A 22740-nucleotide genomic window follows, 5' to 3' on the forward strand; every position below is an offset into this window, starting at 1 on the left:
ATGTGAGTCACTCACTGCTCTCCTGCCACCTCCACATGCTGATGGGCTCAGGGTGCTCTGCCCTCACCCCTGTCCCATCCCCAGCGCCCTGCAGGCAGGTCCCAGAGGGGCCTGGGGGTGCCCAGCAGTGAGCTCAGCCATCAGCACAAGGCACTGGGAACTGAAAGGCACTGGGTTTATTGTCATGGAGCTGACCTCTGAGTTAATTAACAAAGGCTGATTGGCACACCTGCAGCCAGGGGGGCGAGGCAGAGGGATGGACCCATTTGCCCACACCCAGCTCCCCAGGGTCCCATGTAACCCCCCACTTCCAATCAAAAATGACCCTGCAACCAGGAGCCCCAGATCTCAGACTCACCCATGAGGGACCCTCAGCCATGAACCTCCCTGAACCCCTCAGCCATGAACCCTCCAAACACCTCCCCCAGAGACCCCTAGCCATGCCTTTCCCAAACTCCTCCATCATGTCCCCCTCAAACTCTTCCACACAGAACGCTCAGCCATGACCCCCCTAAGCGTTTCCACACAGAGCCATGACCCCTAAACCCACCCAGAACCCTCAGCCATGACCCTCTAAACCCTTCCACATAGAGCCATGACCCCTAAACCCACCCAGAACCGTCAGCCATGACCCCCCTAAATGTTTCACGCAGAACCCTCAGCCATGACCCCTCAAAACCCCCCAGAGACCCTCACCCACATCCTCCCATCCCCAGACCTCCCCCCTATCAGGGAGCCTCAGGCACAGGCCATCCCCCCAGTGCCCCCCTCCGAGCCCAGGAGCCCCCTCAGTGCCGGGGCCCCTCAGTCGCTGCTGTCACCGTCGCTGCCCGCAGCCGCCTTGGCCTCATCCCTCAGGTCGGCAAAGAACTCCTGGCAGCTGGCGGCCGCCTTGGCACTGAGGGCCCGCAGCGGGCCGCCCTTCTTCTTCTTCTTGCGGTAGTCGTCCACCACCATGGTCCCCAGCGCCGACACGTCCCAGAACTTCACCTTCTGGTCGTGGGCGCAGCTGGCCAGCAGCTGCCCGCCCGGGGCCAGCGCCAGGCGCTCGATGGGCTCTGCCGGGTGCTGCCCCACGCAGCCCAGCACGCGGCTGGGCAGCACGTTCACGGCCCTGCCGAGGGGATGGGGTGCTTGGAGCCTCCTCCCGGCAGCTCCTGCCCAGCCAGGGGCTGCTCCGTCCCTGCCACCCCCCTGCCCTGCCCTGCCCTGACCTGATGACGCCGTCCAGCGAGCCCACGCACACGATGCTGTCGGTGACGGGCACCATGCAGTCCACCGACTCGGCCCGCAGCGCAAAGCGGTCGCTGGCGGCCCCGAAGCCGTCCCAGTTGAAGAGGTAGATGGTGCCTTCACTGGAGCCACACGCCACCTTCTTCCCTCTCTGGGTGAGACAGAGGGGGTTGAGGCAGAGGCTGGACGAGAACCCGGGGCATGGAGAAGAATGTACAGGGCTGGACAAGAATCCCAGGGCATGGAGAGGGATGCACAGGGCTCAGACAGGAACCCCAGGGCACAGTGAGGGATGCACAGGGCTGGACAAGAACCCCAGGGCATGGAGAGGGATACACAGGGCTGGACAAGAACCCCAGGGCACAGAGAGGGATGCACAGGGCATGGACAAGAACCCCAGGGCATGGAGAGGGATGCACAGGGCTGGACAGGAACCCCAGGGCATGGAGAGGGATACACAGGGCTCAGAGAGGAACCCCAGGGCACAGAATGGGATGCACAGGGCTGGACAAGAACCCCACGGCATGGAGAGGGATGCACAGGGCATGGACAAGAATCCCAGGGCATGGACAAGAATCCCAGGGCATGGAGAGGGATGTACAGGGCTCAGACAGGAACACCAGGGCACAGAGAGGGATGCACAGGGCATGGACAAGAACCCCAGGGCATGGAGAGGGATGCACAGGGCTGGACAAGAACCCCAGGGCATGGAGAGGGATACACAGGGCTCAGAGAGGAACCCCAGGGCACAGAATGGGATGCACAGGGCTGGACAAGAACCCCACGGCATGGAGAGGGATGCACAGGGCATGGACAAGAATCCCAGGGCATGGAGAGGGATGTACAGGGCTCAGACAGGAACACCAGGGCACAGAGAGGGATACACAGGGCTCAGAGAGCAACCTCAGGGGATGGAGAGGGATACACAGGGCATGGACAAGAACCCCAGGGCATGGAGAGGGATGCACAGGGCTGGACAGGAACCTCAGGGCATGGAGAGGGATGCACAGGGCTCAGAGAGGAACCTCAGGGCATGGAGAGGGATACACAGGGCTCAGACAGGAACCTCAGGGCATGGAGAGGGATGCACAGCATGGACAAGAGCCCCAGGGCATGGAGAGGCATCCACGGAACCCAGTGCCCACCTTGAGCAGCACCACAGACGTCAAGTCCCCGTTCTGCGGCTCTGAGAGCAGCTCGAAGCGCCGTCTCCTCACATTGAAGACGCCCAGGGTGCCGTCACCGCTGCAGGGGGTGGAAGGAAGGGGAAGGGGCAGGTGCTGAGGGTCCTGTGTGGGCTGTGGAGCCCGGCCCTGGCGCGGGGCAGCCCCGGTACCTGGCGCTCAGCAGGATCTTGCCGTGTGCGTCCACGGCCATGGCGCTGATGAACTCCTCGTGCTGCCGCGCCTCCAGCACCGCGCTGCCCTTGCGCAGGTCCCACAGCTTGAGCGTGCCGCCGTCGTCGCCCGTGGCCAGGGTGTGCTGGTCGATGGGCAGCAGGCAGTTGAGAGGGGAGCTGCAGGGACGCCCCCAGCGCCACACACCAGCACCGTCACGGATCAGGCCACGAGCAAGCGGCTCGGGGGGGCGGGAAGGGGCCGTGGCGCCGGCGGTCGCTGCCCTACCCGTGGGCCTTGGGGATGCGGGTTTCCAGCCGTCCCTCCTCCACCGTCAGGACGTGCACAGCCTTGTCCTTGGACACCGTGAGAAGCTCTGCAGAGCCCCGTTAACACGCCAGCCCTGTGCCCCGCGCCGTGCCCCGATGCCACCCGCCGCACCCCCGCACTCACTCTGCCCATCCTGGGAGAACGCCACGTCCCGGCACGACTTGAGGTGATGCCCCGAGGACCAGAGCTGCCGGTTCTCGCCCTCGGTGCACGAGTACGAGTACCTGCGGGGACGGCGCCGGGCTCAGGGCGGCCCGTGGGGGGAACCGGCCCCGTCCCGCGCCCCGCCGAGCCCCAGCCCCGCTCCCGGCCCCACTCACAGGTACACATCGCCGTCCACGTCCCCCGCCGCCAGCAGGGGCCGCTCCGGGTGCAGGGCGATGGCGTTGGCCGTGGCCTCGAAGCAGATGTCCTCGGGGGTGTCCCGCAGCCGCGGCTCCCGCACCTCGGGCTCCGCGCAGCCCTGGGAAGGAAGGGGAAGGGGAGGCAGCGGTGGGGCCGGGCCGGGATGGGATGGAGGGATGGGGGGCTGGGATGAGATTGGGGGGGGATGGGCTGGGGAGGTTAAGGGATGGGGGGGCTGGGATGGAAGGGACGGGATGGGATGGGATGGGATGGGGGGGACGGGATGAGGGGACTGGGATGGGGGGGACTGGATGGGGGTGCTGGGATGAGATTGGGGGGAAGGGCTGGGGAGGTTATGGGATGGGGGGGCTGGGATGGGGGGGACGGGTTGGGGGGGACGGGTTGGGGGTGCTGGGATGAGATTGGGGGGATGGGCTGGGGAGGTTATGGGATGGGAGGACGGGTTCGGGGGGATGGGCTTGGGAGGTTATGGGATGGGGGGATGGGATGGGGGGACGGGATGGGGGGATGGGATGGGGGGACGGGATGGGGGGATGGGATGGGGGGACGGGATGGGGGTGCTGGGATGAGATTGGGGGGATGGGCTGGGGAGGTTATGGGATGGGGGGATAGGATGGGATGTGGGGGCTGGGATGAGATTGGGGGGGGGATGGGCTGGGGAGGTTATGGGATGGGGGGACGGGATGGGGGTGCTGGGATGAGATTGGGGGGATGGGCTGGGGAGGTTATGGGATGGGGGGATGGGGGGGGCTGGGCTGGGGGGGCGGTGGGAGCGGGCACGCGCTCAGCCCGGGCACGCGCTCACCTCCCCGGGCTCCGCCATGGCGGCCGGCGCGCGCCGGCGTGCCCCCGCACCCTCATTTGCATAACCCCGCCCCGTCGTCGCGAGGGCGCCCCCACGTGGCGCGGCGGCCGCTCGCTCCGGCGCCGCCCCGCACCCGCCCCCCCCCCCATCGCCCCCCATCGCCAGCGAGGGCCCAGCTCTGCCCAGACGGGCTACTGCAGCTCCCTGCTGGCCCCTGGCATCCATCCTGCCGCTGCTCAGCGACAAGCGCTGTGCCCATGCCCCCCACACAGCCATGGTGAGTGCTCTGCTTCCAGACCCACAGCAGGGCCCCCCCTTTCCTCACCCCACCTCCAGGCACAACAGGGGATTATTTCCACCCCCCCATAAGCTGATTTTATCCCACAAGAACCAGGCTGGCCCCAGCAGACTGAGGAGGAGCCCTGGCAGCCCTGCTGCTGCTCTGAGCCCAGCCCAGGCTTGCTGTGTCTCTCCCTCCCTCTACATGCAGACATTCACCAAAGTTGCGGGGGCTTTTATTACAGCTACAACATATACACAGCACAGGCTGCCAGAGGACAGCCCCCAGCACAAGGCCACACAGCCTGGCAGAGGATGGTGGGGGGATGAGGAGAGCAGAGCAGAGCCACACGCTCAGGGAAGACAGCAGCTCCCAGGGCTGGGCTGGAGGAGCTGGAGGAGCAGGCATTGGAGGCATCAGTACTTGGGACGTTTCACTTCAACCCTGGAAGAGACAGAGGGGCAGGGGGGGTAAGGATGCAGGGCAGAGCTCCATCCCCCTCTGTTCCAAGGCTTGGCCCTGAGGGGCTACAGCTGCACTCCACAAAAAGGATGGGGCCAGCAGCTCCTCAGGACACACAGAGGGAGGGGGCAGAAGGGTCCAGTCAAGGGAGAGCCCAGACAGGCCCCAGGGCCTGCTCAGCACCTAGGGGAGCCTTGTGGTGCACCCCAAAGTCACTGTCCTTGCAGCCCTGCCATGGATAGAGATACCATTACTAACCCATCAGCCTCCAGCTTCTTCCTCTTCTCGATGATCTGCAGAGAAAGCACAAGGTCTCATGACCCTCAGAGTTTGCAGCTGCCCACAGCTGTAGCAGAGGGGCTGGAGGGGCCAAGATCCACCCAGGGAGAGCCATACACAGGCCAAGCCAAGCTGGGGGGAGCTCAACTTGTCCACAACCTGCCATAAGGCTGGAGGAGTTTGGCCTGTTCCCTGTTTGCTCCATTTTGGCCACCAAAGATGATTTCTTCTCCCCTGCCCCAAGCCCAGCCTGTGCCTTTGGGGTGCTCCCAGCCAGCTCACACTGCCAGGACAAGCCCCAGCTCTGCTGGTTGGAAAACAGGGAGCTCTTGCACATCCCTTGCCCTGTCCCAGGCCCTTCAGGGGGCTCTGAGCTGATGCTTTTGGACACTTCCATCTACTGCAGAGCCCAGAGCAAAAAGCCCCCACGTGGGCCCGCTCCTGGGGTAACTGCTCCACAGGCAGCTGCAGCTGCCACTGCATGTCCTGCAGCCCCAGCTGTTTGTGATGCTCCCACAAGGAGCACATGCAGGTTGCAGACAGCCAGTCCCACCGCACACAGTCCAAGCAGCACTGGCTGCCAGGATGGGGGCTGGAGGGAAGAGCTGTGACCTGGGCAGCCAGGGCAGGGCCTGTGGGGTCTCTGCTGGGCACCCCTGGCAGATCAGGGCCCACCCCTGATGCCCAGGGCTGGGCACTCACCGCGCTGATTTTCTTCCACTGCCGGTCCAGCTCTGCTTTGTCGTTGGTCTCCTTGAAGCGACGGGTTTTGCGTCCCTCAGACATCTTGATGCCATACTGGAAGGCTGCCCTGGGGAGGGGGCAGCGGAGGGTTCAGCACTCACAGGGGACCCTCAGCCTGCCCCAGCCACGAGCCCAGAGCTGACTCAGGCCCCAAGAGCCAGGAGTCCTTAAGAGTGACACCAAGCCCCCAGGCCCAGGACTCACAGCATCTCCTCAGGTCCTCACCAAGGAACCCCTTTCTTGCTCTGAGCTTCCCAGGCCCCAGGTTTGGCCAGCGTGGCTCCTTCCCCCTCCCAGCTCCTTACTCAGCCTTTCACAAGGGCTGCACTCACTTGGGCAGAGCCTCTTTGTTGTTCATGTATTCACTGTACTCCTCCTGTGTGTCGAAGTCCCAGCGGCCCAGAGGCCCTTTCTTGTTACCCTGTGTGAAAGAAGGACTCTGAGCACCCAGGAGAGACCTCAGCACCCCACTCACCCCACTCCATGGCCTTGTGCCCCCAGCATGGCCTTAGCTCTGCCATCCCCTCCCTGAGCAGCCCCAGACGGGGGATGTGGTGGAAGAGGGAGTTGAGAGAGACTAACACACCTCCCCAACACCTCTTGGTTCAGTGCTAGAGTCACCAGCCTGGCACAACAGATCCTGGCCAGACCCAGCAGATCAAACCCCACAGGACACTGAGTGCTGAGCCCCAGGACATGCCACCCCCCTGCTCGGGCCTGAGCTCTCCTGGGCCCCTCTCAGCCTGCCCCAGTGCCCAACTCCCTGCCTGGTCCCAAAAGCTGGCCACAGCAGACCTGATCCATTTTGCTGTAGTCCACCTCTTCATCACTGTCCACAGCCATATCATCCATCCTGTGAAGGACAGCAAAGAATGATGCTGGGAGCCACCTCCTGTGGCCTCAGACCTGTGGCACTCAGGTCCTGGCCCAGGGAGCCCCTGCACTGCCAGCCCTGGGGCTCCCACAACAGCACTGGAGGTGGACACTCCCCCAGGGCTGACTGCAGGATGTGTACTGCTCTGGGCCAGAGCTCACCAGCACATGCAGTGCCAGGGAACCCAGCAGGCTCCTGGCTCCCAGGGGCAGCTCACTCCAGGCAGCCACTGACAGCAGAGAGCCCTAAGCAAGGGCCACAGCTGCCAGAACCAGGGACTCGGGGAGTATTTTAACAGCCCAGCCAAAGCCAGGCCCTGCTCATCCCAACAAGCAGCAGGGCTGATATGCAGGTTCTTGCTGCTGAGCAGAGCAGCCCCTCACCCACCCTGCTCACACCCCCAGCCTCCTGCTGCTCCCTTACGTGGCAGGGTAGCACTCGGCGTAGCTGTTGGACATGCCAAAGAAGTCTCCCAGCTGCTTCTTGTCCTCTGGCTTCTTCAATGTGCCAACAGTCAAGGAAAGCACCACAGTGTATCCCACCAGCCCTGCAGGCTCACCAAGAGCTCAACCCCAGCACAGGCAGAGCATGACCAGAGACACCCCCCAAAGCCACCCAGGTGACCCCAGAGCTGCAGAGCTCAGCTTTAGCAGAAGGGTTTGGGCAGCAGGTCCCTGCTGCAGGAGGAAGAGCCATCCCAGGTGAGAGAGGACAACCAGGCTGAAGGATATGGCTCTGCTCCTTCCCAGCCTGCAGCTCCAGCAAACTTCTCATTGATGGACTTAATGAGCTCCTTGGCTGAGCCAGGCCCTGGGGTGAGAGAGAGCAGCAGGCAGAGATTTGGGGAGGATAAACTCACCACAATGCAGGTGAGAGTGGGCAGAGCCCCTCCTGTACCACCCATCTTTGGGGTGGGTCACATGACAGGCTTCACCCGAGGCAGGAGAGAGTGAGCAGCAAACCTGTGTGAGCACACACAGGGGCAGGCTGTCCCCAGGAGCCCCTGAACCCTCCCCAGCTTGCAGCCAGCAGCAGGCTGCTGCAGCTGCTCTGTGCCAGGGAGGGATTTGTACCCATACTGAAGGCAGGAGCAGTCCCTGGGCTCTTCACCCCAAAACCCACCCAGGTGGCAACTCCCTCCATCACAGCAGTCCTGGGGGGGCAGGGGCCAGCCCAGGCCAGCCAAGCAGCTCTGGGACCTGCCACCCACCATGGCCTTGCTCCAGCACCCACAGCAGCCAGCGTACCTTTGTCGATGTCTGTGGGCTGCAAAGAAGAGGGAGAGACAGGGTGTCAGCAGAGGGGGCTGGCAGCAGGCAAGTGACAGTGCTGCATGACCTGCAGCTCCACTTTAAGGCTCTCAGGGGCAAGCACACAGAGTTGCTGGTTCGTGCCAGTGCTGCCTGCCTCGCTGCAGCAAGGGACAAGCACCCAGCCACCCACCAGCCCTGCGGGCTCACCACCCCTGGCACAGGTAGAGCACAACCAGAGATGCCTCCCACAGCCACCCAGCTGACCCCAGAGCTGCAGAGGTGGGGCTTCAGGAGCAGGGCCTCACCTCATCGTCAGCCTTGGGCTTCTCAAAGTAGCTGTGCCTCTTCTTCTCCTCCTCACGCTCACGCTCCCGGTCCCTCTCGCGCTCGCGGTACCTCTCCCGCTCCTTCTCCCGGGGCAGCTTTGCAGTGGAAGGAACATAATCCCCAATGTCTTCAAAGATGCTGGAGTGGGGAAGAGCCTGCAGTTAGGGGTGCTGCAAGAGAAGGGGCCACAACCCCCTCCCTTGGAACTGCAACCTGATAAAGGAGCACACAGCACCGACAACAAGGGCGACAGATGCCCGTGGGGAATGACAATGTCTGTCAGGGCTGTGGCTGCATTTCTGCTCCCTGGACCCGCTTCTGGTGGTCCAGGACCACAGAGAGCCCTTGCCTGCCTCAAGCCTGAAACCAAATGCAGAACTTGTCCTACAAACCACAGATCCAAAGAGACAGAAGCTCCAGAGGCACCAAACCCATCCCTCCCTGGACACGGTGAGCCAGAGACATTCCTTAAGGTAGAGAGCTGTGACCCCACAGCCTGTGGGCAGGGAGCCACTTACTTCATGTCAGCTTCAGGGGGCTTCTTCTCATCCAGCTTCCCTGCAAGGACACAGCAGCAGTGAGAGGCACATCACTCATGCATAGTCTCTCTCTCCCCAGGCTGGTTCCAGCCCCAGCAGGATGTCCTGACTTCCTCTGCCACATCCCAGCCAGTCACCTCAAGAAGCCACTTTGTCCCTCCACAACAGGGGCCACCTCCCCACCGAACTGGGCCTCAGTCAGGAAGGGCAGAACAGCAGGAAGCACCCTGGAAGCTGGAACTTCTCAATGGCCAGTCCCTGGGGTGCCCCAGCCCCAGGGCATCTGGAGATACAGGGAACTGTGCAGGGAGAGCTCGCAGGACGGGACTCACGGGCTGCACATCAGATCAATGTGATCAGTGCAGAGGCTGTTTATTTCAGCAGTCAGTCACATTATGTGTTACTCTTTTCTAAGTACATGATGTGATCTATTATGATTGGACAGCTCAGTCTGTTCTTATGCCTAACAGCAAAATGTGCTTAGTTAAGCTTAACTATGACCACATCTTGACAGCAGCAGTTTCTGTATTCCTTTACCTAATTACTTCTTTATCCAATTTTTATTCTAAGCTCACACAGTTTCTTTCTCACACACAGCTGCCTTCCTATCTACATTCTAGTAAGCAACTCGTCCTTGACTGTTCTTTAGGCCCATTGCTCACTGATACAGCCAAAGCCTGAGGCCTCTGAGCCTCATGCAGCCGACAGTCTCATACAACCAAAGTCTGGGTGGGACACATGTCCGTTTTCCTTCAGGTACATTGCTACAGAACTGCTGCCATAGGATCTCTGATGGTGAGGGCTGGAAGGGCCCTGCAGAGCTGCTGCAGCCCCAGCCCCTGCTAAAGCTGGTTCCCCTCACTCAGGGGGCACAGGAACGTGTCCAGGTGGGTTTTGGAAACCTCTTGAGAAGGAGCCTCCACACCCTCCCTGGGCAGCCTGGGCCAGGGCTCCCTCACCTCAGCACCAAAGGAGCTTCTCCTCCTGTGCCAGAGGAACTTGTTGTGTTCCCTCCTGTGCCTGTTACCCCTTGTCCTGGTACTGGCCACCACACAACAAAGACTGGCCCCAGCCTCCTGACACATACCCTTTAGGTACCTACGGGTGTTGCTGAGGTGCCCCTGAGCTCAGGCTTCTCTTCCCCAGGCTTAACAGCCCCAGGGCCCGCAGTCTTTCCTCCTCACACACATGCTCCATCCCCTCAGCATCTTGGTGGCCCTGCACTGGCCTCTCTCCAGAACTTCCCTGTCCCTCTTGAACTGCGGAGCCCAGAACTGGCCACAGGACTCCAGATGAGCCTCAGCAGGGCAGACTTGGAGCAGAACCTCCCTCAACCTGCTGCCCACACTCCCACTGATGCCCCCAGGCTGCCACTGGCCTCTTGCCCACAAGAGCACATTGTTGCTGGTTTTATTTGTTCTCAACCAGCACTCCCACATCCCTGTCCCAGAGCTGCTCTCCAGCTGCTGATTGTTCCTCCCCAGCTACAGGACTCTGCACTGGCCCTCAGGAGGTTCCTCTCAACTCTCAAACCTGTCCAGGTCTCACTGAAGGGCAGCACAGTCTGAGTCAGCAAACCAAAGCACAGCTCCTTCTCTGGGGAGAGGCTTCAACACCCAGTCCTGCTGCCTGCTTCCCTTCCCTTCAGCCCCTACCTTTGTCTTTCTTCTTGAGCTTCTTGTTGCGGGTGCCCTGCCTGAGGTAGGAGAGGATCTGTGTAAGCTTGCTGATGACGATGTCGTTGGTGGTCAGGGTGGTCTGTGCCTGCAAGAGAAGCCCCCGAGGAAGTGCTTGGCCCGCTGAGGGGGGCTCCCCCACGCAGGGCCCCCCCGGGGGGTACCTCCATGGTGGGGCAGTCGGCCTTGCTGCGGATCAGCGTGGTGGGGATGTCGGTGTCAGCATACTCGTCGTCTAGGTCCACCACGTAGGCCATGCGGCCCGGCAGGAACAGCTCATTCCGCTCGTAGCTCTTGCTCTTGAACAGGATGCGGTAGATGTTGCGCCCTGCAGGGGAAGGAGACGTGTGGGGCAGCTGCTTGGGGAGAGCAGGGGGCAGGCTCCGTGTGGGGCAGCTGCTGGAGGAGAGCAGGGGGAAGGCTCAGAGGGGAGTGTGGTGAGTTGGGTCGACACACCAGAACCTCCTCCCCAGAGACACGCTGCCACCAGCTCTCAGCCCCAGGGTGCCTCCACCTCCCCCTCTCCAGCAACTGAAGGTTTTCCCTCTCTCCCTCCCTCCCTCCCCTCAGCCTCCTGGGTCTCTCCCACCCAGCACAGGCTGGGAACAGCCCCATCCTGCACAGTCTCACCCAAACGGGTCTTGAATTCAATCTTGTTCTCCGGATCTTCATCTTTCCTAGACAGGAATGGAAAGCAAACAGCAGTGGGACTCTGAGCACAGGCCTCCTCTGCACCCTCCTGCCCAGGAGGGAGCTGCACTCAGCAGTGTCAAAGCCTCAGCCACTCACTTGGTTTCTTTCTGGGGCTTCTCCATCATTTCCTCCTCCTCCTTCTCCTTGCTGGCGATCTCAGCCCGTACCTGGACACAGAGTAAAGCCACATGTGGCAGACAATCCTCATCCCTGCTGCCCACCAGAACCAGCACAGCCCAGTCCCACCAGCCCCCCAGCCCTGGGAAAGCTCCCCTAGCAAGCAGAACACAGGCTGCCAGGGTGAAGCCCCCGTGAGTGGCAGCTGCTGCCCTCTGCCCCGTTCCCTGCCCGCCCTCACCTTCTGCAGCAGCGCAAAGTCCAGGCCTTTCACCAAGTGAGTGTGCTCCATGTCACCACCCAAGAACTTGGACTCCTGGATGAGCTGCCTCCTCTTCTCCGCAGCAGATTTATCCCTGTGGGACCAAGGAGAGGTGAGGGGCCAGTCCTGGGGTAGGGAGAGGCAAAGGCAGGCCGGGGGTGAGGCTGAGGGGCTGAGTGAGGGGGACGTACGCCTCGGCCGTGGGCCCCACAGCCCTGTAGTTGGCAGTGGTGCTGATGAGCTCTGTCTCCTCGTAGTCCTTGTTGACCCCATCTCTCCTCTCCTTGGCTCGGTCCCGGTACTTCTCGGCCAGTTCCCTCTCGCGCTCGATCTCCTGCTGCCGCAGCTTGGCGTAGTAACTGCGTGGGGAAGCAGCAACGTGGCAGTGGCACCAGTCCCCCAGGGCCCACACCTGCCTGTTCTGCTCCCAACCCCTCCCCAGGCTGCCCCTGAGCCCCCCAGGATGCGTCACACGCCGAGGGCAGCAGGAGGTGCAGGTGCTGCCCAGGAGGAGCTGAGGCTGCCCAGGGGAAGGGGCCAAGTGTGGCCCTGCTGCTCAGAGGTGTCCCCAAAGGGCACCTTCCTCCCTGCCCTGCTCTGCCAGGTGCCCACAGCACCTCTCCCAGAGTTGAACCTTCAGCCCATCCTGCTGCTCCCCTCCCACATCTGTGCCCAGAGCAGCCACAGTCCACCCTGCTTGGCTCCAAAGCCCCCAGACAGTCCAGGCTGCTCAGGGTCCTCCTTGGCGGTCCAAGGGCTCAGAAGCTGTGTCTCTAGAGGAGGGAAGGGATGTGTGAGCAGCAGCCCTGATGCATCACCTTCCCCACTTACCTTTTCTTCTTCCTTCTGCGAGCTGCTGGGTCTTCATCCTCATTGTACTCCCGGGGCATCCTGGACAAGGGTGAGAAAGCAGCTGTGGAGTGTGCAGAGCCACAGACACCAGTAGCACCACAGAACCCAAACATATGAGTTGGAAAAGACTTTTAACTCCATCAAGACCAGGCTTGCAGACCCCCTAGGGCAGGGAGATGGGAACAGGGCTGTCCCACTTCTCCCCAGCTCCACTCCCTAAGCAGGGAGAGGAGAGGAGAGGAGAGGAGAGGAGAGGAGAGGAGAGGAGAGGAGAGGAGAGGAGAGGAGAGGAAAATTTTTATAGAACAAGAACAGCCTGCTGGACAAAGCAAGAGCTGCCCTGCTCCTGACAGCAGCACTGAGCCCCTCTTCCCACACATCACACAGAATCACAGCCCCAGCCCCATTAGGGACTGCCCTGCAGCGTGCAGGGGAAGGAGAGGGGCAGGGAGGGAGCCCAGAGGGTCTGCAGTCAGGCCTGGCTCCCAGCCCGGTGCAGCAGGGCCACACTTACTCATGGTGGCGAGATTTGGAGGGTGGCGCAGAGGTCGGCGCAGCCCGCGGGGTCATCAGCAGTTTCCTGAAGTCTTCATTGGTCAGCTTGGACCTGCACAGGGAGAGGGGTCAGACACCAGCACCCCCGGGAGCCCCCCGGGACATGAGAGGGCTCAGCACATCCCAGGGAGGGACCCTGTGGCTGTGCCACACGGGTCACCCCCAGCCCGGGGCAGGGCAATGGCCTCACTGGTGGAAGGAGTGCGAGTCGTCCACATCGTGGCCGTCGGGGGCCAAGGGGTTGGAAAACGGCTCATCTGGGCACAGGGGAGAGAGAAGGAGCTCAGTGTTGCACGGCTTCGGCTTCAGCCCCCCCGCCGGCTGCTCGCACCCGCGGACGCCCCGCCAGGGCCCCGGCCCGGGGGGCTCCTGCTGTCAGCAGCTCCCGCGGGGCCGAGCGAGCCCGAGCCCTGCCGGGGGTAGCCCAGGAGGTCCTGGGGTGCCCCGTCCCCGCAGCCCTGCCCCGCGTAACGCCGCCCCCCGGCCCCCAGCCCGCTGTGTCCCCCGGAGCGGCTCCTCACTCCCCGCAGGAACTCTCCCCTCTCTCCCTCCGCCCTCTCCCCAGGCCCAGGCTCCCCGCGCTGTCCCGGGGGAGGGCCCGCAGCAGGCCGCTCGCTCAGCGCCGCGACTCCCCGGCCCAGAGCCGGCCCGCGGGGTGTCGGGGCGCCACGCAGCGCGGGGTGTCCGAATGTCGCGCTGTCCCGGAGTCCCGCAGCCCCCGCTCACTGTCGCGTTCGGGCATCGTTCCGCTACCGGTGTCGCCGCCGTCCTGCGCAGCCCCGCTCCCCCTTCCCAGCGCCCCCCGCGGCCGCACGGACAGCCCGCCCCTTCCTCGCTCTCCCATTGGCCGGCGGCCGCACGGCGAGCGCTGCGATTGGCGGAGCCCGGCAGTGCGGGAGCTGCGATTGGCGGAGCCCGGCAGTGCGGGAGCTGTGATTGGCGGAGGCCGGCAGTGCGGGCGCTGCGATTGGCGGAGGCCGACAGTGCGGGCGCGAAGCCACGCCCCCGAGTCAGTGAGGGAGAGGGAGGCAAGATGGCGGCGGCGGCGCGGGGCGTCGGGGCCGCGGTGGGTCGCGGAGTACGGGAGCTGCGCATCCACCTCTGCCAGCGCTCCGCCGGTAGCCGCGGCGCCAGGTGAGCGGCTCGGCTCGGCTCGGCTCGTCACGGCACGGCACGGCCTGGCCGCTCACCGCCCCGCCGCTCTCCGCAGGGACTTCGTCGAGCAGCGCTACGTGCCGCTGAAGAAGGCGAACCCCGACTTGCCCATCCTGATCCGCGAGTGCTCCGGGGTGCAGCCCAGGCTCTGGGCTCGCTACGGTACGCGGGGCCGGGCTGCGAGGGGCCGGGGGTTGCTGCAGCCCCGCGCCCGTCAGCGTGTGCTCGTCCCTTCTCCGGCCCGCGGGAGCAGCACAGCGGCTCTGTCGCGGCTCTTTACGCTCCCTCAAGCCCTGGGGCTGCCTGACTTTGAGAACCCTGCGGCGGGACCTGCCTTGGCCGGGTGCCCAACGCTGCTGCTTGTCCCTGCTCCGCCTGGGACACGCAGGGGACCGGGCCCCGGGGAAGGGGCGGCCCGGGGGACAGCGGGGTTTCAGCCCTGGCTCACGGGAGGTGTGAGCAGGCTGCCGTGAGCCCCCAGGTTGCTCGGGGAGGGGCCTCTGCCCAGCTCCAGTTAACCCGGAGGAGCGAGGAAGGGGCTGGCGCCCCATGGAGAGGCTGTGCATTGGGGAAGGGGAAAGTGGCGTGTGAGGGGCAGGGAGGGCAGCCGGGGCTGTGACCCAACAGCCCTGGGCACAGGGTTGGGTTCCCTTGCAGCAGAAGAGGCCCCAAGGCAGCTGCTCCCTCTCTGACCTTCCGTCTGTCCTGCAGAGTTTGGCAAGGAGAAGAGTGTGTCTCTGGACAACCTGACGGTGGATGAGGTGGCCAAGGCCTTGGAGAGCCTGCTGAAGGGCGAGGTGCGAGGGCAGCAGTAAAGGTGCACGAGTGGAGCTTGGCCTGATGACCTTTAATGCGCCGCGTGTCTCATTTGAACTCAGCCCGTGTGCTGTCACCCCCTGCCCAGCCTCAGCCTCACAGCCACGGGGCCACGCTGGAGGGACCGGGAGGCTCAGCCCCCTCACACCCCAGGCTGCTGGGGGCTGGAGAGGGCAACCAGCCCTGTCTGGAGCCCGGGAAGGGAGGGCACGGCCTGGAGGCGGGGTAGGAGGGGAAGGGGCCGGTGTGGGCTAGGACAAGGCGGGGCAGGGGCTGCGGGCAGGGGGCGGTGGGGGCGGGAGCATGGCCAGCAGCGCCTCAGCCCGCTCCTGCAGCTCGGGGCTGCTCCGGTGCCGCTCCAGGGCCTGCGGACCCCCCATCCTGACGAAATCAGACGTGGCCTGGCACAGAGGGGAGAGGGCAGAGCTACCTGACTGCTGCAGCCCTGCCTCGGCCCCTTCCCCTGAGCTGCTGCAGCCCCCCCTGCACACCCCCAGCTGCTGCTGCTCCAGGGAAGGGGGGCAGAGAGCTCCCTGGAGCCCCCCCAGGCCTCGAGCAGGGCGATGCAGCTGTGCTGATGGCTGGCTACGAGTGCTTGAAGCACAGCTGAACCAAGTCCCCCCATAATAAGCCTCCCCAGGGTCCCTGGCAGTGAGGAGGAACCCCCCCCCCCCCCACCAGAGACCCCCATCCCCTGTGCCACACAGGTGCCCCCGCAGATGGGTGTGTGTGTGCTGAGGGGAGTGTGGCAGTGACTGAGGGTGGGATTCCTTTAGGAACAACCCCCCCCCCCCCCCCCCCCCCGTGAGCGGCCCAGGCTGTGCTGGGCGGCTGTGGGCGGGCACTTACCTCGGGGCAGTGCAGGAAGAGGAGGTGCAGCAGCTCGAGGCAGTGCCCCACGGGCTCGGGGTCAGGCAGGGCCAGGGTGGGCAGCAGCAGGGGCAGGGCAGGCTGGTGCAGCTGCTGGCAGTACTCTGGGCCCTTCTCTGCCACGTTGCACAGAACCCTCAGGGCCTGCAGGGAGAGAGGACACTGAGCAGGCTGCCAGGAGCTCCCTGTGAGTGCTGCTGGGTGCATCCCCACAGCCCAGCTGGCGTCCTCCATCCCCACCCCCAGACTCTGTTCTGCCCTCTGCCAAGCTGAGCACCCCCCAGGATCCCCTGAAGCTTCAGGGGCTTGCAGAGAAGGAGGCAGCAGCCTCTCTGGCCTGCTGGAGGGGCTGGTCCCAAGTCAACATGTGCCTTGGGAACCCTCTTCTGAGGGGACAAAGCTCTGTCAGGGGTCAGCAGAGCTACAGTGACTCCAGGGCAGCTGGATGGTGACTCCACCACACCAATCCTTCTGCCAGGCTGCAGCGACCAACCCTGACTTCAGCCTGTGTGGGGACTCATGTTCCTGAAAGCCCAGAGCTGGGGCAGGGCCTTACCAGCACCGTGGTCATGGGGAAGCAGGGCAGGAGCTGGAGCAGGGCTGGCAGCAGGTCCAGGGACAGCAGTGCAGCGCAGAAGAAGGGCTCATCAGCTGCAGGAGCAGGGGCACAGCCTCAGTGGGCAACAGCCCCTGCACCAGCACAGCCTGGGGGCACCTGCTGGAGAGCTAAACACCAGCAGCAACGTGCCCTCGTGGGCAAGAGGCCAGTGGCAGCCTGGGGGCATCAGTGGGAGTGTGGCAGCAGGGAGACGGAGGTTCTGCTCCAATTCTGCCCTGCTGAGGCCTCATCTGGAGTCCTGTGGCCAGTTCTGGGCTCCCCAGCTCCAGAGGGACAGGGAAGTTCTGGAGAGAGGCCAGTGCAGGGCCACCAAGATGCTGAGGGGATGGAACATGTGTGTGAGGAGGAAAGGCCGCGGACCCTGGGGCTGTTAAGCCCGGGGAAGAGAAGCCTGAGCTCAGCAATGCTGCTCAGTCCCTAAAGGGTGTGTGTCAGGAGGATGGGGCCAGTGTTTGTTGTGTGGTGGCCAGTGCCAGGACAAGAGGTAATGGGCACAGGATGGAACACAAGTTCCCCTGGCCCAGGAGGAGAAGCTCCTTTGGTGCTGAGGTGAGAGACCCTGGCCCAGGCTGCCCAGGGAGGGTGTGGAGGCTCCTTCTCAGGAGGTTTCCAACCCCACCTGGACACGTTCCTGTGCCCCCTGAGCGAGGGGAACCTGCTTTAGCAGGGGCTGGGGCTGCAGCAGCTCTGCAGGGCCCTTCCAGCCCCCACCACTCTGGGATTGTGCTGAGGGATGTCCCTGCAGCTGGGACCCCAGGAGCCTGCAACAGCCCAGGCAGGTCCCAGCAGCGGCTCTGGCTCTGCACAGCCCCTCGGGCCACTCACCCGTGAGGTTGTTGAGCAGCCAGAGCCCCTCCTGCACAATGAAGGGATGCTGGGGGAGGAAGCACTGGAGGATGAGGAAGAGGGTGATGAGCAGGCGCTCGTCCTGGATCTGCACTTCACAGCTTGACTCCTCTGCCAGCAGGTTACCGAGGCACCGCAGCACCGGGCACACGAGCTGCAGGGGGCAGAGTCTGTCAGCACAGGGCCTGCAACAGAGCCTGCAACAGAGCCTGCAATAGCCTGCCAGCAGGCTGCATCCCACAGCACTGCCCAGCTCTTACCAGCTCCAGGCCCTCAGGAACATCCTGGGGCACCTCAGAGCCGTCCTGGGGCACCTCAGAGCCGTCCTGGGGCACCTCAGAGGCCAGGCTTAGCAAGAGGGAGGCGAGGGCGGGCATGGCCCCCAGTGCCAGCAGTGCCTCGGTGCCTGCTGGGCTGCAATAGAAAGCGGCAGCACAGGGAAAAGTGTAGCGGTCACTCCCAGAGGGTAAAAAAGCCCCAAGCTCTGGGGCTTGGAGAGTCCAAGTGCTCTCCTGAACTGACCCAGGCCCCAGCACCTCATGAGAAAGTGTAAAAGCCCATGGTAAACAGACCCAGTGGGTTTGTCTGTGCAGGGCTGGAACAGCCCCTGACCCTCCAAGTCCCCACCTGGCTGTGTGCTGGGGGGCTGCCAGCTCCGCTGGCCCGGCTGGGAGAAGCACCAGCACTCACCCTGGGGAGCACAGGGGCCAGCTCCAGGCGTGGGGGGGTCAGAGGGCTGGGAAGAGCCTCCTGGGGTTTACCTCATTACCAGCCTGGGAAGGCCCTGGGTGATGCTGCTGACAGCAGGGTGCTGATGGCAATGCCTGGGGTGGCAGGGACATCCCTCCCTGTGCCCTCACTCCTCCCTCTCTGCCTGTCCCCAGGGACCTCAGAGTGAGGAGCAAGCTGTGTTTACCTGCAGATTATGTAGTGGAGGCACCAGGCGAACTCCACGGCCGCTCCGAGCCCGGTGCTGGGGGCACACAGCAGGCGCAGCATGTGCTGGGGCAGAGCCGAGGCCAGCACCAGGCTGGGGGCACAGGGCAGGGTTAAGGCAGGCAGGGGCACCACGGGCACTGACAGGAGGGGGCTGCAGGCCACAGGCTCCAACAGCACACCTGGCCAGGGCTGCAGCCTCAGGCACTGCCAGGGCCCAGCACAGCCCTCCCTGTCCGTGCTGGGGTCAGGTTTGGGCACTGGGGGCTGCCAAGCTGACCCTCCCTTGGGCAGTTTCCCTGTGAGCCCCCCTTGCTCAGCACTGCCCTTCAGCAAACAGCAAAGCTGTCTGCTGGGGTGAGGCTGAGCGACAAGCCCCACACCCTGATCTGCAGCAAACCCTCCATGCTGCTGGGGGGAATCTGCCCTCAACCACCAGTGTCACAGGGATGGCAAAGGCATCGCTGACCCTGTCATGCCAGTGCCACAGCAGCCCCCAGGCCCATCCTGACAGGGGGCTCAGACTCACGGTATGATCTCTGCCGGGGCTTCCTTGGCCTGGAGGAGCTGCGAGAGGACGTAGCCCAGGCCTTCCAGCACGGCCTCATGCGGGGACTGCAACCAAACAGGGCACAGCTCATCCTGCCCCACAGAGCCCAGGCACTGCCTGCCACGCTGCTGGGAGGGCAAGCCCTCCGTGCCACCCCAGACCAGGCAGAGCAGGGGACCAGGAGGGGCAGGGCTGAGCCATTCCCCATCCCTGCTCCCACACGGGTGGCTGCTGGAGGGCCCAGGAGCCCAAACACGGCAGCAGTGCTGCTCTGAGCCCTCACACATGCAAGGGTGCTGCATCAGCCTGAGCTCCCCGTGTCAGACTGCTCAGCCACAAACCAGACAGGGCTGTCATGGGGGAGCACGAGGTGGGGACCCCAGCCCCAAAAACAGGGTGTGGGAGAGCCCCTGAGAAACCCTCAGCCCTCTGCAGAGGGATCTGTGCCCACAGCCACAGATGGAAGTAGGGCTGATGCCTCAGCACCTTCAGGCAGCATCTGCAGGGTGTCAGAGAGGGCAGGGGAAGTGTGGCTGAGCGATTCCACCCACCTGGATGCATGATGCCAGCACTGCGATGATGCCCTGAGGCAGAAGTTGCTTCCTCACGGCTTCACTCTCCACTACCAGGTTCCCCAGCGTGTACAGACACAGCTCCTGAAACAGGCCCCAGAGTGGGTCACCTCCTCAGCACTGCCCTGCCCTGCCTCCTCCTGCCCTGCCTCAGGGCTGGGCACATGGGTCCCCTGAGCAGGGGCAAAGCTGCCTGCAGAGAGGAAACACACACACACACACACAGAGCCAGGCTCTCAGGTACCCTGCTCCCAACTGTATCACAGCATCCTCTTGGTTGTTAAAGCCCTTGAAGTTGCTGAGTCCCAGCCCAGCACTAACCCCTGGCCCTCAGCACCTTAGCTCCATGGCTTTGGAATCCCTCCAGGGCTGGGCACTCCCCCAGCTCCCTGGACAGCCTGGCACAGTGGCTGACAACCCTCTCAGGGAAACAGTTCTGCCTCAGCTCCAACCTCAACCAACCCTGGGGCAGCTGGAGCCTGTTTCTTCTTTCCCTTGGAATGAGGCACGGTGAGGGGCCTCTCAGTATTTCCAAGACTTGGGCAGACAGAGCCCTTGGCCAGCCCTGGGGATGCTCCTGCTCTGTGGGGAAGGTTGGACCAGAGACTTCCAGAGCGCCCCATCCCACCAGCGCTCCCACCACATTAGGCTAAAGCTGGCCAAGAGAAACAAACAGCCAGTGGGCACCCAAAGCACCGTGAGGTGCCAGAGCCTCGGGAACCCCCAGCACGGAGCTTACCGTGAACTCAACGCTGTGCCCCGAGAGGTACGTGAGGAGGTAGGAGGTGAGGGGCAGACAGGCCTCGGCCACGCCGGGCTCACTGGAGTGGGACAGCTCGTGCAGGCAGCGCGCGGCCTCCATCTGCAGCTCGGCCAGGCTGCTGGTGAACAGCCCGGTGAGCGTCCGGATGCTGCCCTCCAGCCTAGGAGCACAGGGGCTGGGGTCACCTCCTGCCCGAGCCCTGCAGCCACGGGCCAGCTCAGCCCCAGCACGACCGGGACATGGGGCCCCGTCACAGCCGCCCAGCACCTGGCCCGGCCTGACCTGACGAACTTGTGCTGCGTGTCCTTGTCCCGCAGAGCCCAGCGCAGGCGGCCCAGGCACCTTTTCCTGTCCTCTGAACCCCTCTGCACACCTCTGAGCAGCTGAAGGACCTGCCCAAAAGGCAAAAGAGGAGTGAACCCCAAGCAGTGCCAGGGTTAAGGTTTCACCCCATTCATCCTGGAGGCAAAGGAACCCTGCAGACAGAGAACACGGCTGTTTCTCAGGCAGCCACCCAGAAAACACCTGCAAAGCCACCTCCACCAGGTTCCCCCCCCCGCCCGGAGGTTGGGGAAGACCCCAGGGACCCCACCACCATGCTCCTCACCTCATCCTCTGAGAGAGGGCCCGGCACAACTTCTGCTCCATCCCGTGCCCCGTCCTCAGCGGCGTCGTCCCGCAGCAGCCGCTTGCTGACCAGCTGCTCCTGCCGCCGGGCTCTCCTGAGGGCTGACATCACACCCAGCCCCCGTCACACAATAGCAGCGCTGGAAGGGACCTCTAATTGTCCAGCCCAACCCGCCTGGCGAAGCAGGTCCCACCTAGGTCAGGTCACACCTCTCCCCCTGCCCGGGTCAGGGGGGTTTGCCCTCCCACCCAAGAGCCTGGGGAAAGCGCCAGTCGCTGCTGCTGTGAGCCGGGCAGTGCCTGTGCTCACACCCCGTCACGCAGCAGCACAGGGCCGCGAGGAGCGGGGCAGTTGCCCTGCACGGCCCCACGGCCGCTCCACACAGCCCAGAGCCTGGAACACCCAAACCCCAAGGAGCTGGCTGAGCGAACTGAGCAACCGTGGCACAAACCTCTCGCGGCTTAAACACGAGCAAAGGCTGACAAACGCCTCCCCGTGTGTGCAGGGAGCCGCGGGATGCGGGACGGGGCTGGCCTCGGGCCCCGCAAACCCGCCTAGGCTCGGGCTCCATCCCGCTGCCCCGCTGCCCCGGCCCCGGCCCCGGCCCCGGCCCCGGCCCCGGCCCCGGCCCCGGCCCCGGCCCGCCCTGACCTGCTTCCCGCTCCCGCCGCCGGGCCCGCAGCTCCTCCGCCCCTCGCCCGGCCCCGCGGCCGGCCCTGCGCAGCCGCCGGCCCCACATGGCGGCTGGAGGAGCGGGAGCGGGCCGGGCCGGGGCGTGCCAGGGGGCGGGTGGGGGCCGGGCCTGGGGCGGGCAGAGCCGCAGCCTCGGCCCCGGGAGGGACGGAGCGGGGCTCGGCGCCCGCGCGGCTCGTCACGGCCACTCCGGCACCGCACCGCGGGGCAGGAACAAAGCGGCTATGCCACAGCTCACACGGGGCAAGAGAGTTGGGGTGTCGCCTCCCAGACGGCCCCGCACACTGCTGCTCGTGTCACACGGGCTGCTCCGGGCTTTGCGCTGAGCTGCCGGCCGCGGGACGGGGCGGAATGTGCGGGGCGCGCACGCGAAGGGGAACGCGCCGGTGCACGGTGGACTCTGGTGCTGAGCAGGCAGCAGGATGGGCACCAGAGGCAGCTGCGATCCAGCGGGCAAAGCAACTCCAAAGCAGTCTCAGCGAGGCCACGACAGCCGGAGTCAGAGCTCTGCCCGCTCTGCTCATTAACCGTGACGTTAACAGCCCCGAACGTGGTGATGATGAGCTAAAGGAGGTGCAGGCTCAGCACAGGCGGCTGTATTCCTCAGCTCCCCACCCAGATGACATGAAACACCTCCCCCTTTGGAGTGTGCATTGGGTATGGGGGTAATTCTTGACAATAAGACACAAAACCTCCTTTGCTGTTGATGTGTCTGAGGAGAGCTCTTGCACTTGTCCGTGTGCACCTTGGGAGGAGAGATCTCACCCTGACACTGGCTTCCCAAGCTATACACGTGGGTTTGGAGGGTGCTCATTTGTCAGGGATCCCGTGGTTCCCGCTGTGGGCTCCCGTCTGGCTGCCAGAGCCGTGGCTGTGCCGTGGGCAGAACGCCGTGTCCCCAGCCAGGACACTCAGTGGCCAGCAGCTCCAGGACTTGTGTGCAGGGACATGGACACAAGTGTGTGTGAGGGGAAAACCCACCTGAGAGCAGCAGCCCCGGCTCAGGTGAGGTGTTTGTCCCAACAGCATGGGGCCCAGTGTCTGCTGAAGCCAAAAAGGGCAGAAATTCACCAGAAGCATGACAACGGAGCTTGGTGTGCTGGGATCTTCCACTGTGGTGGTGAGGATGAGAGTCATCACCCCAAAGCTGTCTCTGAAACCATGGCTGGGGCTGGCCACCAAGGAGGCAGAAGAGTTCCTTTATCCACAGGAAGGCCCTTGGGGGAATTCACAGGTTGTGGCCAAGGAGTGAAAAGGTGCCAGGCACAGACAGAGCTGCCAGCCTCAGTCAGGGTAGCACAGAGCTGC

General features: G+C 64.1%; 4 protein-coding genes across 11 annotated transcripts; 1 reads left to right on the forward strand and 3 right to left on the reverse strand.

Moving 5' to 3' along the window:
* Positions 1–759: 759 nt before the first annotated feature.
* On the reverse strand, positions 760–4111 carry WDR55 (WD repeat domain 55). Of its 3 annotated transcripts, none has more exons than XM_062002502.1 (8): positions 4072–4111; positions 3221–3363; positions 3024–3124; positions 2859–2926; positions 2570–2715; positions 2379–2478; positions 1215–1384; positions 760–1114 (listed from the first exon to the last, which is right to left on the reverse strand). In XM_062002502.1, exons 1-8 carry the CDS (start codon positions 4087–4089, stop codon positions 805–807), a joined length of 1056 nt encoding a protein of 351 aa, XP_061858486.1. In that variant the 5' UTR covers positions 4090–4111; the 3' UTR covers positions 760–804. The 3 variants fall into 3 exon arrangements, with proteins under 3 accessions (XP_061858486.1, XP_061858485.1, XP_061858487.1); XM_062002501.1 differs by having other exon boundaries at positions 2570–2749; positions 2859–2946; XM_062002503.1 differs by lacking the exon at positions 4072–4111 and having other exon boundaries at positions 2570–2749; positions 3221–3313.
* Positions 4112–4570: 459 nt separating this feature from the next.
* IK (IK cytokine) lies at positions 4571–13786 on the reverse strand. The gene is made up of 20 exons (XM_062002497.1): positions 13711–13786; positions 13175–13241; positions 12944–13036; positions 12409–12468; positions 11769–11936; positions 11557–11671; positions 11295–11365; positions 11136–11182; positions 10670–10833; positions 10485–10593; positions 8809–8848; positions 8269–8428; positions 7958–7976; positions 7440–7520; positions 7134–7212; positions 6632–6689; positions 6169–6257; positions 5795–5903; positions 5072–5106; positions 4571–4795 (listed from the first exon to the last, which is right to left on the reverse strand). Exons 1-20 carry the CDS (start codon positions 13724–13726, stop codon positions 4768–4770), a joined length of 1608 nt encoding a protein of 535 aa, XP_061858481.1. The 5' UTR covers positions 13727–13786; the 3' UTR covers positions 4571–4767.
* Positions 13787–13974: 188 nt separating this feature from the next.
* On the forward strand, positions 13975–14969 carry NDUFA2 (NADH:ubiquinone oxidoreductase subunit A2). Its single transcript, XM_062002849.1, has 3 exons — positions 13975–14118; positions 14195–14301; positions 14851–14969. Exons 1-3 carry the CDS (start codon positions 14018–14020, stop codon positions 14952–14954), a joined length of 312 nt encoding a protein of 103 aa, XP_061858833.1. The 5' UTR covers positions 13975–14017; the 3' UTR covers positions 14955–14969.
* TMCO6 (transmembrane and coiled-coil domains 6) lies at positions 14966–21488 on the reverse strand. 6 transcript variants are annotated; one of them, XM_062002844.1, is made up of 12 exons: positions 21391–21488; positions 20719–20840; positions 20394–20503; positions 20088–20271; positions 19328–19432; positions 18756–18841; positions 18207–18320; positions 17551–17704; positions 17270–17444; positions 16382–16476; positions 15805–15969; positions 14966–15356 (listed from the first exon to the last, which is right to left on the reverse strand). In XM_062002844.1, exons 1-12 carry the CDS (start codon positions 21476–21478, stop codon positions 15207–15209), a joined length of 1548 nt encoding a protein of 515 aa, XP_061858828.1. In that variant the 5' UTR covers positions 21479–21488; the 3' UTR covers positions 14966–15206. The 6 variants fall into 6 exon arrangements, 4 of the variants coding, with proteins under 4 accessions (XP_061858828.1, XP_061858831.1, XP_061858832.1 ...); XM_062002846.1 differs by having other exon boundaries at positions 15264–15381; XR_009819298.1 differs by lacking the exon at positions 16382–16476 and having other exon boundaries at positions 15268–15356.
* Positions 21489–22740: the final 1252 nt, after the last annotated feature.

This window comes from Colius striatus, chromosome 9 (assembly GCF_028858725.1).
Source record: "Colius striatus isolate bColStr4 chromosome 9, bColStr4.1.hap1, whole genome shotgun sequence".
NCBI classification, from domain to species: Eukaryota; Metazoa; Chordata; class Aves; order Coliiformes; family Coliidae; genus Colius; species Colius striatus.

Bases quoted from the DNA above. Each gene is read 5' to 3' on its own strand.
- WDR55 (XM_062002501.1), bottom strand. The intron at 2,947-3,023 runs GTGAGTGCGGGG...GGGGCTCTGCAG, and splicing joins GTTCTCCCAGGATGGGCAGA to AGCTTCTCACGGTGTCCAAG. The intron at 1,385-2,378 runs GTGGGCACTGGG...TGTCTCACCCAG, and splicing joins CGTCTGTGGTGCTGCTCAAG to AGAGGGAAGAAGGTGGCGTG.
- IK (XM_062002497.1), bottom strand. The intron at 13,037-13,174 runs GTGAGGCCATTG...CTCCCTGTGCAG, and splicing joins GACTCGCACTCCTTCCACCA to GTCCAAGCTGACCAATGAAG. The intron at 8,429-8,808 runs GTAAGTGGCTCC...TCCCCACTCCAG, and splicing joins CCCCCTGAAGCTGACATGAA to CATCTTTGAAGACATTGGGG.
- NDUFA2 (XM_062002849.1), top strand. From the start codon at position 14,018: ATGGCGGCGGCGGCGCGGGGCGTCGGGGCCGCGGTGGGTCGCGGAGTA. The intron at 14,119-14,194 runs GTGAGCGGCTCG...CGCTCTCCGCAG, and splicing joins GCCGGTAGCCGCGGCGCCAG to GGACTTCGTCGAGCAGCGCT. The intron at 14,302-14,850 runs GTACGCGGGGCC...TCTGTCCTGCAG, and splicing joins CAGGCTCTGGGCTCGCTACG to AGTTTGGCAAGGAGAAGAGT.
- TMCO6 (XM_062002844.1), bottom strand. From the start codon at position 21,478: ATGTGGGGCCGGCGGCTGCGCAGGGCCGGCCGCGGGGCCGGGCGAGGG. The intron at 20,841-21,390 runs GTCAGGGCGGGC...GTGTGATGTCAG, and splicing joins GCGGCGGGAGCGGGAAGCAG to CCCTCAGGAGAGCCCGGCGG. The intron at 18,842-19,327 runs GTGGGTGGAATC...GTTTGGTTGCAG, and splicing joins TGCTGGCATCATGCATCCAG to TCCCCGCATGAGGCCGTGCT.